The following is a 14,972-nucleotide window of genomic DNA, read 5'->3' on the forward strand; positions in this document are numbered from 1 at the left end:
CAACACTGTCTTGTTTTCTGCATTGTTTCTACATTTCTACATTTATAAATATAAAATCAGAAACAAAGAAGTGTTTTTTTTTTTCAGTTGACAATTTAACTTATTTTAACGTATTGGTTATTTATACATAGAGATTACAGGTTAATACAACATGATTCTATTACCATTTACATAAAGTAGGTAGTTACTGACGGTCCTGCCACCTTAAAAAGTTTGGGGTAACTGACCATTACCTATACATAACGTTCCCTATATTATCAGCAAATATCTCATTAGTCCGACGCGTTTTGCTTATTGGATGCTCCAGGGGTATTTTGTTAAGAACATTTAGTTGATACTGTAATAAGTTTTTGTTCCATATACATTTTCACATTGTTACCTTACTGATGAGCAATGTTGTCTTTTCTGTGTTTTACAGGTTGGGAGCCAATATAACAACTGCAACACTGGGAGTAGGTGAGGGCAGCATCATTTACATTATGATTTTCCTACATTTTTTTTTTTTTTTTTTTTACACTTATTGAAAAATATTTTTTATTTTCACTTGTGTTATGTATATTTTTGATCCTTGTGCATTCTATGATGTTTAAAAAAAACGGCAAACTTTTCTGGGGTCCCTGTGTGCATGTAAACACTGTTATAACAGTTTAGTATTTGATAGATAGACAAGGGGCATTCAAGAAAAAAATACTGAAGAATGTGATTGAGGTTTATATATATATGTGTGTGTGTGTATTTTTTACAATTTTTTTAACTTTTACTTTACATCTAGAGCAGGGTTTCTCAACCTTTTTTGTGTGGGAACACTAAAAAAAGATTTCAGATCCTCAGGGTAACCCTTGCTGCAATTAAACTGGTGGTCCTAATTCCTCTTACATTTCTGGCCATTGGGATTAATGTCACTCTTACAGATATCCAAAAAGATCAATGCTGGAAAGGCGATAATGCTGGAAACAGGGAAAATGCAAAAATCTAAATAAATTGTGATGGCTAGATGACCCGGTCAGAGCATCTCCAAAGTGTTAGGTCTTGTGGGGTGCATCTGGTGTAAAGGGGTTCTAAAAAACTACCAGCTTGGTCCAAGGAAAAACACGCAGTGAGCTGGTGACATAGATGACCAAGGCATCATTGATGCATGTGTGGAGAAAAGCTAACCTGTCTTATCTGATCCCACAGAAGAGCTATTGTAGCACGAAGTGCTGCAAACCGTAATTATTAACCCATTATTATTAATAAACAGGGTTCATATAGTGCCAACACATTACACAGTGCTGTACATTTATTACAGATACAGACAGTGACACAGGAGGAGGAGAGGATCCTGCCCTAAAGAGCTTACACTGTAGGAGGCTGCATAGCCACATGGACCAGACAAGTCCCAATGTTTTCAGACCTGCACATCCTCTACGCCAGATGTAGGCAAACTCCGGCCTTTACCCCGGATACATCCTAACCAGTATTCCAGTCCGGCCTAACGCCCCCCAGTTATTTATTGTTTGCTCTGGCCTAATTGATTTGTCGCATTATCGCCAGTTCCTACGATATCATCAATATCATTGAGTTCCCGCACAGTAACCCCAATTACTATGCCTAGAGAGCAGAAGCAACGCGCAGCTACCAGTCTCTGGAAGGTTGACCCCAAATGTCGTGTCTTCAACCCCGAATGGGCTGACAAATTATTCTTTGTCCAACGCGGCAACAAACCCCTGTGTATAGTGTGCAATGACACCAACAGCACTTTCAAGTGGTCGAATCTCAAGGGGCATTTCGATGCCAAGCACGTACACGCTTACAGAAACTACACCATGGATGAGCGGAAGACTGAGGTCATTGTTGGAAAAAACCTTTCCTTGGACACCTTGTTTCTTCTGGCCTAGTGCGCCTTCTTGACCTCCTGAAATGGCCTAGTAGTACAAAAGGTTTGCAGACCCCTGCTCTACGCAGTTATGGGAATGTAGATATGAAATAAAGAATGTGTCTGTAAATTGGGAAGAAAAATAAGGAAACACAAGATATCTTCCCATATGTTAAGAACCTTTACCATTATAGTGGGGTTCCCAAAAGACACAGTGTAGGTTTGCCACCAGGCTTGCCATGACCTGCGCAAGCAGTTTTTTCATAGGCAGTTTTTTTAAGAGGTATTTACATGCATGTTAGACTCCTTGTAAAGAAACTTTTGCACTTTGCAGCAGTCTTTCAAGCTGTGTTGTTATTTTAATAATAAGGTCCCCCCTTTCACATATAACTTCCTTTCATGTTACACTTTTTTGTGTGCTGTGTGTATGTGTATCAGTTGAAAACCTAAAAATATGAAATCTAAAACTGATATATTCTCCCATTAATCATGGGTTTTCCTTTTTTACTGCCTTCTCAAATCTCACCACTAGATGTCACTACAAATCAAGCTTTAATTTCGGATGGTGCTGACAGCAATTACATGTCCTATGTGTCAGATTTATTTATTATTAGGATTTTTACACTGCAAACTAATCAAATCTACAAGCCTGGTCTGCGTAAAATCCTGTGGTCTCTACCAGTGCAGAGAATATTGGGAGGCTGCTTTGACAGTGTTATTTAGTGGTTGATTCCGCTACAGGATCAATTCTTCTGACTTTGTGCCAGAACGTGAGTCAAGATAATCAATGAGCATCCATGACATCAGGTTTATGTAAACATTTTTATTCAATACACATTTGTCATCAGGAGTTGCAAATGTGCTCCCTTTATTTACAATAAATCTCAAGTGCTGGAGTAGAGTGCTGGTTTAAGTGTAATGGCCAGGTTAAGTTTCTTAAACAATGTACCCTAATCTTCAAATATTAAATAATATAATAATAATAATAAAAAGTCTAACAACACTGTTATTGTGAACTTTTGTTTAATGTGGCTTGTATAATCCTTTGGAGACTCTAGAGCTGAGATCTCTGTTCCTGGGTAAGATGTAAGACATTTGGGTCTTTTAGATATCCAAAACTGTTAGGTGATTCAGCTCTCCAGTACCATTTTATGGTGGACGACCCTTCAATGCATTGCCTAGAGTTTTCCTTTATAAAATCATCAGTGCGCATCAGAAGATCATTTTCTTCTGGCATTTATTGTGAAATTATATCACGGAGATCATTGATGAATTTACTTCATGTTCTCCACTTGGCCACCAACACTGCTAATGGTTGATACCACCAAATTTTTGTTCTCCCTTCATTTTTGATTTCAAGAAAGCTTGCCACAGGGCATCACACTCGAGAGCTTGGCGACTGCACCTACTGCTGAGCTTTGCCGCTTTCTGATCCTCTCCACTATCACACTGCGATATTGGCAGCTTGAAGGGCATGCGTGCAAGGTTTGTTTTCAAATCATGTATCTGGCTTTCCGCCTGTCCGCTCCCGATACAAAGCCTGTCATCACCCGTCCCCACAAGGCTGCGGCGCCGGGAGTGAGTGTAATCGGACGTGACGTTCCGTATGTCTTACTTTCAATAAGTAGGTCAAGTTTATAATTGTGTCCTTGGCCAGTGGGTCATGTTCTCACAACCTGTCCTGGGCGGCCTTTGTGCAGCACTGCCATACCTTGATCGCCTAGGATGAATGGGACCGGGGGAAGAAGGGGGGGGGGGGGGGGGGGGAGAGTTTAGTGTTCAGTTGCAGGGATTCTAAAGGGGTTCTTTAAATGCATATAAATATAAAGCATTTTCATTGATATTATTTAACTGGACTGGGGGGGGGGGGGGGGGGGGGGGGCGTTGGTTTGAACACTGGATGCAAGGACTTTATTAAAAAGCATTTTCCTAGGCTTGAATCACCCACTTTTATTGGTAATATTTATTAACATCATAAAGGCCTGGGCTTTCACATGACAAGATATTTTTAAGGCCATAACAAAACACGAACTGAATTATTAAAATAAAAGATTTAAAAAAAAAATGAACAAAACATTTTTTTCTGGCTGTGTAGGTGGTTCTATAGCTGTAGATTATGGAAATAGATCAATGTTGGCTGATCAGCTAATCACCATTATGGTCACTTTTTTATTACTGATGTAAAACCGAAAGCTGGCTACAGCTGAGCCCCTGGCACGTTCACAATTTGGCTCCGGCATTTGGCTTCGAGGGAATTTACTGTCTTCTGTTACACTCCAGAACTGAAGCGTCACTTTCTGGTTCTTGGACAGCACAGTCGGCATTGACCGGACCAACGGCTGTCTGTTCTTGCAGATAATAAACATGATTATAGAAAGCATAGCTAAAGGGCATTTAATAGAAGAGTCAGTGGGGTTTCCCGGGATGTCTCTGCATCCTGTTACCTTAAATAAAACAGGAAAGATGCATGGAGGAGTCTGTAACTGACTTATTATTACACAGTATTTACATAGCGCCAATATATTACACACCACTTGTAATATGCACAAGTCACTAACTGTACCTTAAAGGATCTCACAATCTGATGTCCCTACCATAGTCATATGTCAGTAATACAGTCTAAGGTCAATATTGGGGGCAAGCCAATTAACCTAACTGCATTTTTGCAGTTTTTAGGTATTCTGCGGTTGCTAGTTGCCTGGCTATCATACTGACCCAGTTGTGTCAATAGTGTCTGTGACCCAGGAAAATTATGCAGCTAAGGATTTAAAAATCTGTTTCTGCTTCTTTCAGCTGCATATTTTTTAGAGATTAAGGTAAATGGGGAGAGTCAGTAGACCAGCAAAGAAATTAGCGTTTTAAGGAGGAGGCTGGTAATTACATCTTTCACAGGTTCTCCTCAGAATTTTTTTTTAATCTGGATGGCAACAATCTGTAGATTGTCCAGAATTACTTGTAGGTTCCCTGTAGGTGATCTTTCCCCCTCATTGCTGACTTACTGCTCCTGGTTTTTTCTTTGCATATGTGTGGAAGCAGCCATCTTTGTAAAGTCTCATGGCTTTTCATTCTCTTTTCAGAGGTGCTTCTCTGAAATAGATATTCATGATGAATGTAGCAGAAGCAGATACAGCTCCAGCCATGAGAACAATCAGCAGTGCACTTTTATTAAATCTGGATAGCAGCAGTACCTTAGCTGGTCTTACACCGCATATATAAAACTATTAAGCTCAAGGCACACGGGTATCTAACACTGTAATTGTATCTTTCATGGCACTTTTTAGAGCCAATTACTATTTCTAGATATTTCTTTTGGTCCCCTTTAAAAATTATTTGCAGAGAACCCCTTCATATTACACACATTTATTATATCGTTATATCTATACTGTGGGAAACTTTTATTCTATTTAAGCGAAAGTGTGCCATTTTTTATGTATTTATTTTGGAGATCATTTCTTGGTATTTCTAGTATTTTTAACCTGTTCTGGTAACCACATGGCCTCATTTAGCTTGCTGTGATGTTATCATAAATCCCTTATTGCAGGTGCCCTAATATATTTGGACTGGGAATATACAGATCTCAATCTTGGAGCAGGTGCTGCCTCGGTGGGCCGCCGGTCTGAATTGTTTTAGGCTCCCATTTTGTTCTTTATTTTCAAATGTGCAACATTCGTCCTGGCGGTTCCAGGAACGATTAATGAACGTAATAAAAAGTTAAGGGGAGAGAGCGCAGTGGGGTGCCGCTCTGTCGTTCTTCACCCTCCCCTCTCCATAGAACAGACCATCGCTGTATGTGATTCCTATTAAGTAATGCAGCACAGTGCTTTTATTTGCATTTATTTCACTGTGGGTTGTTTGGAGCAAATTGACCAGCACTGGACTGAGGGAAGAGGAGAGGGAGTAATACTTTGAACATCGATATGTATTTATTAAGCTATAACTACATTTATTGCTCAGATGAAACAATAGCCTACCTACCAAAGCATCTCGCTTCATCAAAAGTTTTTGCCTGCCCACCAACCTTTTACCTAAACTCAACGTTCCCCCCCTTCCCAATTATATAATTACTTGAAATAAACCACTGCAGCTATAGGTTTCTGTAGGATCATCTCCACTATATTAGGGAGATGGCTCCATAAAAGTCAGAGGGCTTTGCTGCTCTTAATGCCTACAAGCCACTATTTTCCTCTTCAGGTTCTGGGTGGGGGTGATTGTGGTTAGTTTAGGTCAGTGGCAAAGCAAGGCAATGACAACTGTAATAAATGTTATTCTTTTTTTGATCGTTCTTGTATTTTAAACACAAAATACATATGTGTGGTCAAGGTCAAAGGTCAGTCTTCCCAATGATATTTCATTTTCATTCATATTAGAAGTTTACCTACTGAGTTTTTTTATTTTGTCAAATGTGCTCAAAGGGTATAAGTTTGATTTCCATTATCTTTGGAAAACTTACAAAGTTCATGTCTTCACCTTTTCGACAAGCCAAGAGAACTCGGAAACCTAGATGGAATACCGTATAGACAAGAGTGGATGAATGATCTGTCTAACATTATTATTAATATTAAAGCCAACATATTACCCAGCGCTGGACATTAAGTAGGGGTTGCAAATGAGAAACAGATACAGACAGACAGACACAGGAGGAGATGACCCTGCCCTGAAGAGCTTACAATCAAGGAGGTGGGGGTACATGAGTTCAAAAAATATTTTTTTTTAGTAACTTCTGTATGTTAATTTCCATGCACACCGGGAGTCAGAATGGTGCAGTTCCTCTCTGGAAAGGGTTTCATTGTATCTGTTGTTGTGTAATAACCTGACTTTTCTTCCTGAGTTCAGCTCTGCAGAAGGCTGCTTCCAACTTCCTTCTCACACATGGGAAACCACCAGAGACCGAGAGACCACTAACTGAACCCCAGGTCCCACCTGCCCTCGCTTACTGAAAATGAATGACTGTACCATTTTTATTTTTAGGTTTGGCTGGCTGGCATGGGTAATCTCATTAAGGTGCTAACCAGAGACATAGACCACAATGCCGCACATTTTTTCTTGGATTTTGAAAGTAAGTCTCTCACAGGCCGTAGCCCAGCTGCTGTGTGTTTTTTTTCTGTAACCCATTCTCACCATCACAGCGAACGGCAGTGGGAACCGTTGACGGGGAAACAAATAAGCCATGGGATCGATTACCAATGTTTAGGGAATCGGTTTGAAGCTAGGTCTTGTCAGATCCCATGTCTTGTTTTAAGGGTCCTTTGTGATCAGCCATTTTTTGTGATCAGCCCCACCAGATTAAGACAATCTCATTTGCCAGTGATATCTGCACAGTTTTGCTGCTTCATGCAAAACCAGAAGGTAGATTATCAAAAAATATTAGTTATTAGAGAACTTTACAAAAGTTACCTGTCTATTTTATGGTGGCAGAAGCAACTTTGTGCCTTAAACCAAGCTTTAGGCAAAGGCAGGATTTTTGTTCCTTTGTAACTAATGTCACCGTAGCACAAGACATTAATATGTCATTAATATGAAACAGAACATGGTTGTGGTCTATAATTCTGTCTTAAAAGCAACACGTTGGAAGTTTTCCCCCAACCCAAAATCAGGTGCCTGATTGCACAATGGGCCTGATTCTTTAAAGCTCCCCAAGACTATAAAGAATACACTTTTATCAGTAAAGCTGGGTGATCCAGCAACCTGGAAAGGATTACTTCAAAGTCATTTGCTTTTTGCTAGCAAATGTTTTCAATCCTGTACCAGATCCATTCCAGGTTTTCTGGATCAGCCAGCTTCACTGATGAAAGCGTATCCTCTCCAGCCTTGGAGAGCTTTAATCAGACCCTATATATGTTTGTTTGCCATTAGGTTGGAACAATTCCCGTGGCCAGTGCTTTAATTCAAAACAAATACAGAGAAGTATGAACTCCTAGGCCGTTTGCAAAAAAATTATTCGAAATTAAGTCTTGAATTAGGCTCTGCAATGTGTTGCACTCTCTGTACAGCATTACTGGCAAAATATTCCCCAACAAAATAGTGGAAATCTTGGTGGCAAGGTCTAAAGTCTAAACATGGCCATTCAAACTTTCGGCCTCTGTACTTATTTCTCCCTCCTGTGATTAGGGTGTTCTGTCTCATTAAGACATGCTTTACCTTTGTTTTTCTCGTTCTTGTCTTAACAGGTGTCTTAACATGGGGAACCTTCTTAAAGTTTTGACATGCACAGATCTTGAGCAAGGGCCAAATTTTTTCCTTGATTTTGAAAGTGAGAATATGATTTTATATATCTCTTCCTCTCTGCCTGCCGTAGACTGCGTTTGCTTTCTGCACTTGTCTGTCTGCCTTGTGTCTGTCCTTTCAATGAGACTTTGAAATCTTCCACTGCCTAAAAATAGGTTTGCCCACCGATAAGAGTAATAAGTGCTTTGACTGAGGGAGGGTTGTGGTGTCTGTCAGGGTTCCCAGTGGGTACTGTCCCTGAAAGTTGTGGGGGAATCTCCCCCATGGAAACGCATCAATAAATACCTAGAAGAAACTCTAACACTTTCTTTTAAAGAAAAGTGACTTCTAACCTTTCTTCTTTACTATGATTTATGGCTCTGGAGCATATTTTCCCTCATTTCCACATAAAAAAACACCCCTACCAAGACAGGTTGTGAACAAAACTCCTACCCAATAGAATAGTTGTTAGAACTGCAAAATTATTCACCTACTAGCTGTCTATATTTTCAGGGGTCCCTGGAGGTTCCCAGGGGACTCCCAAGAGTTCCTAATGCTGCCATTTAACAACCAAGTGAGAGCATGTTGCTGTTCTCTTTACAGTTTTGTAAACTAGAGAAAGTAAAGAAAATAATAAAGTGGTGGGTAGAGCTAAGAACTGAAATGTGGAAAAAAATTAATAAAATACCATTTTTTTTTAAATTTGGAGCACACTGAATTGCTGACAAGTGTTTTCCTAAAAGGATAAAAAAATAAGAAAATATGTATTATATTTCAGTATTTCTTTATTTAAAATCTTAAGTAGAAACATAATAAAATCAGTCACCAAAATATACTTCAGATCTGTTTGAAAATAAATTATATACTACATCTATATAGTAGAAAGACATAGAAGATAAAAGTAAAGGAGAAAGAAAGGACAGTAGTCCAGAACAGGGTAGGAAGAATAGAAAAACAATAGCAACAGTCATACCAAACAAACACCAGTCCATTATCACATTATTAAAACATACAGGTAATTGTTTAGCACACAGTATGGATGCTTTAACCAGCCTGTTTTTTTTTTTTTTGATACTCCATACATACTTTTTTGTTTTAATTTACAATAAGTAGCTATCTATATTAGATATTACCCTGGGAAAGGCTGTAGTTTTAAGTTCTTGCTGCAGACAGGTTAACACAAGCGCTTACCCCTTTCTATCACCTCTATAAGAGTTGCCGCAAAACTAATTTCAGTGGAAGATTTACATTGTTCTGCTACTACAGGTGAAAGTCATGTATATTCTACATTCTTTCTCCGTCTGCAGTCTCTGTTGCCTGCAAAGAATGCATAGTGCATATTTAGCTGTGTTTTCTTTGCACATCCATTTATCAATGTGGTGCAATAATCAGTCTGTTTTACTAATCACTAATGAATAGTTTTGTTTTATTGCTGTAATGTGTGCTTTTGTATTTAGCACTTACCTGCTTTTTACAGATCTTACAGTTGTTTTACAGAGCTGTCCGTCCTTAAACATAAAAAAGTGTTCCTGTCATCCAGACTTGTGTGCTCACTAATTTATATGCATTCTTCCTGTTGCAGCAGTAGCATGCCAACAATCCAGAAAATAACTGCAGTCTTGTATTGTTTAGGAGTTTACAGTTAGCTAATTTGAGATGAATCTTAACTGTGGGTGAGCAGGATTTGACCCCTTGCTAAATGTTTAAATTTCTCTGAGATATTTTAGGCACTCCTGGTCTAGGTATCAAAACCAGGTCTGTATTCTCCCCTGAAAGCTGTAGATAGGTGGTGGCCTCTGTATTGTGACCAAACTTTTCTGTAACCACCCAGTGGTTACTGAAAACTGTGGGATGATGTGCCCGGCTTAAAGGGGCTTGAGGCCCTAGCTTTAGGCTAAGGGCAGGTTCAGTCCTTGCCTCAGGATCCAACGATTTCACACGACTCTTGACGACTGGCACTTTGCCAGCTGCTCTGTCACTCGCATCAAAGCATTGGTTCTTAATGAACCAGCGTCTGCACATTTGACAGCTGGCGGAAGTGCGTGCGGTACTGAGCCACTCACTGTCACCCCCATTCATTATCCGTGGGGTGGCTGTATGGAGAAGCTACTTGTAGAGTCAGTCAGTTCACTAGCATTAAGAAGTGGGCATGCTGCTCTGCAACTTCATGGCAAGTCTGAACAAAGTTCATGGGCATTTAAAAGCATTTACAAGCTGAAAATGTAAAACACATCAAGTAAAAAACTGGCCCATTGGAATGAATGGAAATTTCAATAGTTTAATTGCGGAGGAAACCTAGACTGAAGCCTTTTTTAGCTTGCGCCGTAAGAGTGCGTTCTTTGTCCATTTGAAGCATAATTATTTTAAAGACCCTACTTAATTTGTCCTGGAAATGTTGGCCCCATGTGATTTGTTACTAAATATTATGTATTCCTTTATTTGCCAACACATTAGTCAGATAGTATATACCAGTAGACCTCACATTTCCGTTCTAACGCATACATTGCATTTCCTTAATTAAGCCAGATTTTTAGTTTATTTATAATTGAGTCTAGCTTTTACAAGTTCACAGAAAATAATTGACGTCATTTATTTAATATTAGACCACAGACTGTATGCGTTCACCTTTTTTTTGTGGTTTGTAAAAAGCAGGAAAGCTCTTCAATATTGTACTATAATATGTCCATGTTTTTTGTTTCTGAGCCCTTTAAAAACAGTTTTTGTGTCCTTCATTCCCAAACATTCTTGTAAGAGTTTTTCAAACCTATACATTTCATGTTTTTGACTTTTGATATTGTGTTTTCTGATATTTGTGTTTCGTTTTAACGTTTATTTTCTAAGACTGGTTTGTATCAAGACTTAAATATTTAAATGGTGTAATAATAGTAGAGGAAGATGTGCCCAAGTATATTTCTTTCTTTAATAACAACCCTGTAGATCTATGACTTATTCAGGCACTGAATGCAGGCACTGTGGAACAATTAATCCTCAAATTTCCCAGGAGAAGCAGTGACATCTAAGTGAGGTCTCTGACTGGCTGTATCCAATCCCTAAGTGTCTGCTTTATGTTGGAAAAGACTTCCAGGTTTCTGCAGGAAGGTGATCGGAATTAGCTGAGCTACTGTGGGATAATAAAAGTTCTGCTTTTTCAGGGCTCGTTGACACCTATCAATGAATGGTTGTGGTGCTTTACCACAATGCACAACAGCACACTGTACACATGGTAACTCATCGTGGATCAAAATGCATGTACACCCCAACCAATAAATTATATGTATATGTGTATATATATATATATATATATATAATATAGTGTGAGGGAAAAAATAATTTAATCCCCTGCTGATTTTGTTTATTTGCCCTCTGACAAAGAAATGACCAATCTATAATTGTAATGGTAGGTTTATTGTAGCTGTGAAAGACAGAATAACAACAAAAGAACCCTCAAAAGCCCAGTGCTCAAAAGTCAAGGCTTGATGTATATTGTAATGAGGGAAATAAGTATTTGGTCCCCTATCAACCAGCAAGATTTCAGGCTCCCAGGTGTCCTCACTGAATGCAGGTAACGAGCTCAGATTAAGAGCACCCTCTGTAAGGGAGTGCTCCTAATCCAAGCTTGTTACAGTACCTGTATAAAAGACACCTGTCCACATAAGCAATCAATTAGATTCTAAACTAGCCACCATGGCCAAGACCAAAGAGCTGTCTAAGAATGCCTGGGACAAGATTGTAGGCCCACACAAGGCTGGACTGGGCTATGAGACTATCACCAAGCAGCTTGGTGAGAAGGTGACAACAGTTGGCGCAAAAATTCGCAAATGGATTAAACCCAAAATACCTGTCAATCTCCTTCGGTCTGGAGCTCCATGCAAGATCTCCCCTCGTAGAGTTGCAATGATCATGAGAACGGTAACAAAGCAGCCCAGTGAATGGTTGTGGTGCTTTACCACAATGCACAACAACACACTGTACACATGTTAACTCATTGTGGATCAAAATGCATGTACACCCCAACCAATAAAATATATGTGTGTGTGTGTGTATGTATATATATATATATATATATATATATATATATATTATAGTGTGAGGGAAAAAGAATTTATTCCCCTGCTGATTTTGTTTATTTGCCCTCTGACAAAGAAATGACCAATCTATAATTGTAATGGTAGCTTTAGTGTAGCTGTGAAAGACAGAATAACAACAGAAAAACCCTCAAAAGCCCAGTGCTCAAAAGTCAGAGCTTGATGTACATTGTAATGAGGGAAATAAGTATTTTTGTCCCCTATCAACCAGCAAGATTTCAGGCTCCCAGGTGTCCTCACTGAATGCAGGTAACGAGCTCAGATTAAGAGCACCCTCTGTAAGGGAGTGCTCCTAATCCAAGCTTGTTACAGTACCTGTATAAAAGACACCTGTCCGCATAAGCAATCAATTAGATTCTAAACTAGCCACCATGGCCAAGACCAAAGAGCTGTCTAAGAATGCCAGGGACAAGATTGTAGGCCCACACAAGGCTGGACTGGGCTATGAGACTATCACCAAGCAGCTTGGTGAGAAGGTGACAACAGTTGGCGCAAAAATTCGCAAATGGATTAAACCCAAAATACCTGTCAATCTCCTTCGGTCTGGAGCTCCATGCAAGATCTCCCCTCGTAGAGTTGCAATGATCATGAGAACGGTAACAAAGCAGCCCAGTTCTACACTGGGGGAACTTGTCAATGATCTCAGGGCAGCCGGGACCATAGTCACCAAGAAAACGATTGGTAACACACTGTGCCGTGAAGGCCTGAAATCTTGCAGAGCCCGCAAGGTCCCCCTGCTCAGAACAGCACAATGTACAGGCCCGTCTGCAGTTTGCTAGTGAACATCTGAATGATCCAGAGGAGAACTGGGGGAAAGTGTTGTTGTCAGATGAGACCAAAATTGAGGTCTTTGACAACAACTTAGCTCCAGGGCACGAAAAGCCAATCTGTCATGCTGCATTGCTCATGCTAAAAAGGCGTATGCCTATAGAAACAGAGCAAAGTGGCCAAGGGATGATGAGCTCATTATTTTGCTTTTCCTTGTACTTTTTCAAATGGCAAATCGTATCGACCTGCAGAAGATAAAAATCGTGTCTACTGCCCGGTTACACAGGGTTGTTTTATGTGGCCGAGGTGTGAACATCTTAGAAATGCATGGATTAAAATACACATTTTGTGGGAATGTAAAACACCTTTCGTCAGTGTTTACCCAGAAAGTATTTTAAGCTGGGTGGTTGCTGTAATGTGCCCGGCTAAAAGGGGCTTGGGAGAACATTATTCCATATATATTTCATCTGTGTATTTAGCTATTTACCTGGAGTTCAGTTTTAAGGAGTTGAATTAAATTGATTTAAAAATAATACAGAATTGATTACATTGCAGATACAGCCAATGCCCAGCTTAGCTAAAGTACCCAAACATTCACTTTTGGACTTCAGCTTTGACTTGTGCAAACTCCATTAGCCTTTCCATATACCTTGTCCGTACACAGGAATAATAAAATATGTATGTCTTGATACAAGGTCTGGTCTCATATTCTGCTGCATATAGTATTATGTTGTAATATGCATGTAGTGTGCTGTGTGTTTTTGGTGACGTCCTGTACCATCTTACTGCCTTTATATCATTTTCCATAGCAGTCTTCTGCAGCTTTCAAAATTCTTCCAAGCCAGTACTTTTCTGAGCCTCTAGCTCCGTCCTAACAGTTTTTATTCTGTATGAACACAAAGGACCCACAAATATTATTTCACATTATGGGGTTATTAATCTAAGAAATGTATATGTGGGCAGGGAGGGGGTTGTCCACTGCAAGTTTCATGTGGGTTATTCTTTCTAATTGTTTCATTAATTGCAGTCCTCCATATGTCATTTCATTACTCACTGTATTTAGTGATTGACATTTATTAACCATATTTAAATGTTGATTGCTACATACTGTGCAATGATGTGTGTATACTTAAGTAAATATTTTATAGGAACTCATTTATTTGCAAAACAGTCAGGATTCATTTAAAGCAACCCCATGGACTGCATTTTGTAGGATTACTGGTAGGTTGTATTACATGCTGGCTTCAAGCATCCCTCATGGACCCTAGCCTAAAGATTTCTTCTCTAGAATTCCCAATTGCTCCATGAACATACACATTACAAAGCCAAATGTTGTCATCACACTTTCCATAATGTAGAATGGAAAAAAAATTGTTCCTATAGTCCTGAGAATAAGAGAGAGACAACTGCAGGGATAAGTTATCATCGTCTTTGAGAGATGTTGGAAGCCAACAGGTGAATCTGTTCAGAAATGTCAACCTGATACTTCTTTTGTGCCAGTAAGTCTTAGTGATTTCAGAAGATTCATTCTTCCTCAAGTTCACCTTCGAGTAACATATGTAATTGAACACAGCAAAGCTTTCAAGAAAACTTTTGTTCAATTAAAAGTTTTGTAGAAAAGGCGTAAAAACTCCATTGAACTCCCATTGTGGAGATTTATATTTACAGATTTTATTATACTGGAACAACTACAGGAAGTGTGGGGATCTCTCTCTTATGAGGACTGACAGAAGCAAAAGCATCTGTATTCAATAGGGAAGGGTAGATTTTTATTGCTCTTTGTGTCTACTTCAGGAAATCTGTGTAATGGAGCCTAAAATACACAGGTAAAAACCCCACATGGATTTTAATCCTTCCTTCTTTTTTTTTTTCTAATGCAATCCTTTACAATGTGTTGTTGTGCACCACAACCTATGCATTCCATAATAATATTAAATTGGGGTGCTGTTTATCATGAAGAGCCACGTAAAGAGACAACAGGTGCTACAATGCTTAGTGGTAACACGTGAACTACTATAGCACAAATATCTAAACCAACCCCCAGTATACCAATATTATTA

At 39.2% G+C, this 14,972-nt stretch overlaps 1 protein-coding gene across 1 annotated transcript in view; it reads left to right on the top strand.

Annotated features, from left to right (window-relative positions):
- The first annotated feature begins 417 nt into the window (after nt 1-417).
- The window catches only part of CYRIB (CYFIP related Rac1 interactor B), a 32,486-nt gene continuing 17,931 nt past the window's right edge, over nt 418-14,972 (top strand). Inside the window, exons 1-2 of the mRNA XM_072410649.1 lie at nt 418-456; nt 8,023-8,105. Of these exons, the coding sequence (XP_072266750.1) occupies nt 8,033-8,105 (73 nt within the window). The 5' untranslated portion in view covers nt 418-456; nt 8,023-8,032. The remainder of the gene's footprint in view (nt 457-8,022; nt 8,106-14,972) is intronic.

The sequence above is a fragment of the Pyxicephalus adspersus genome, chromosome 5 (genome assembly GCF_032062135.1).
Source record: "Pyxicephalus adspersus chromosome 5, UCB_Pads_2.0, whole genome shotgun sequence".
Classification (NCBI taxonomy): Eukaryota; Metazoa; Chordata; class Amphibia; order Anura; family Pyxicephalidae; genus Pyxicephalus; species Pyxicephalus adspersus.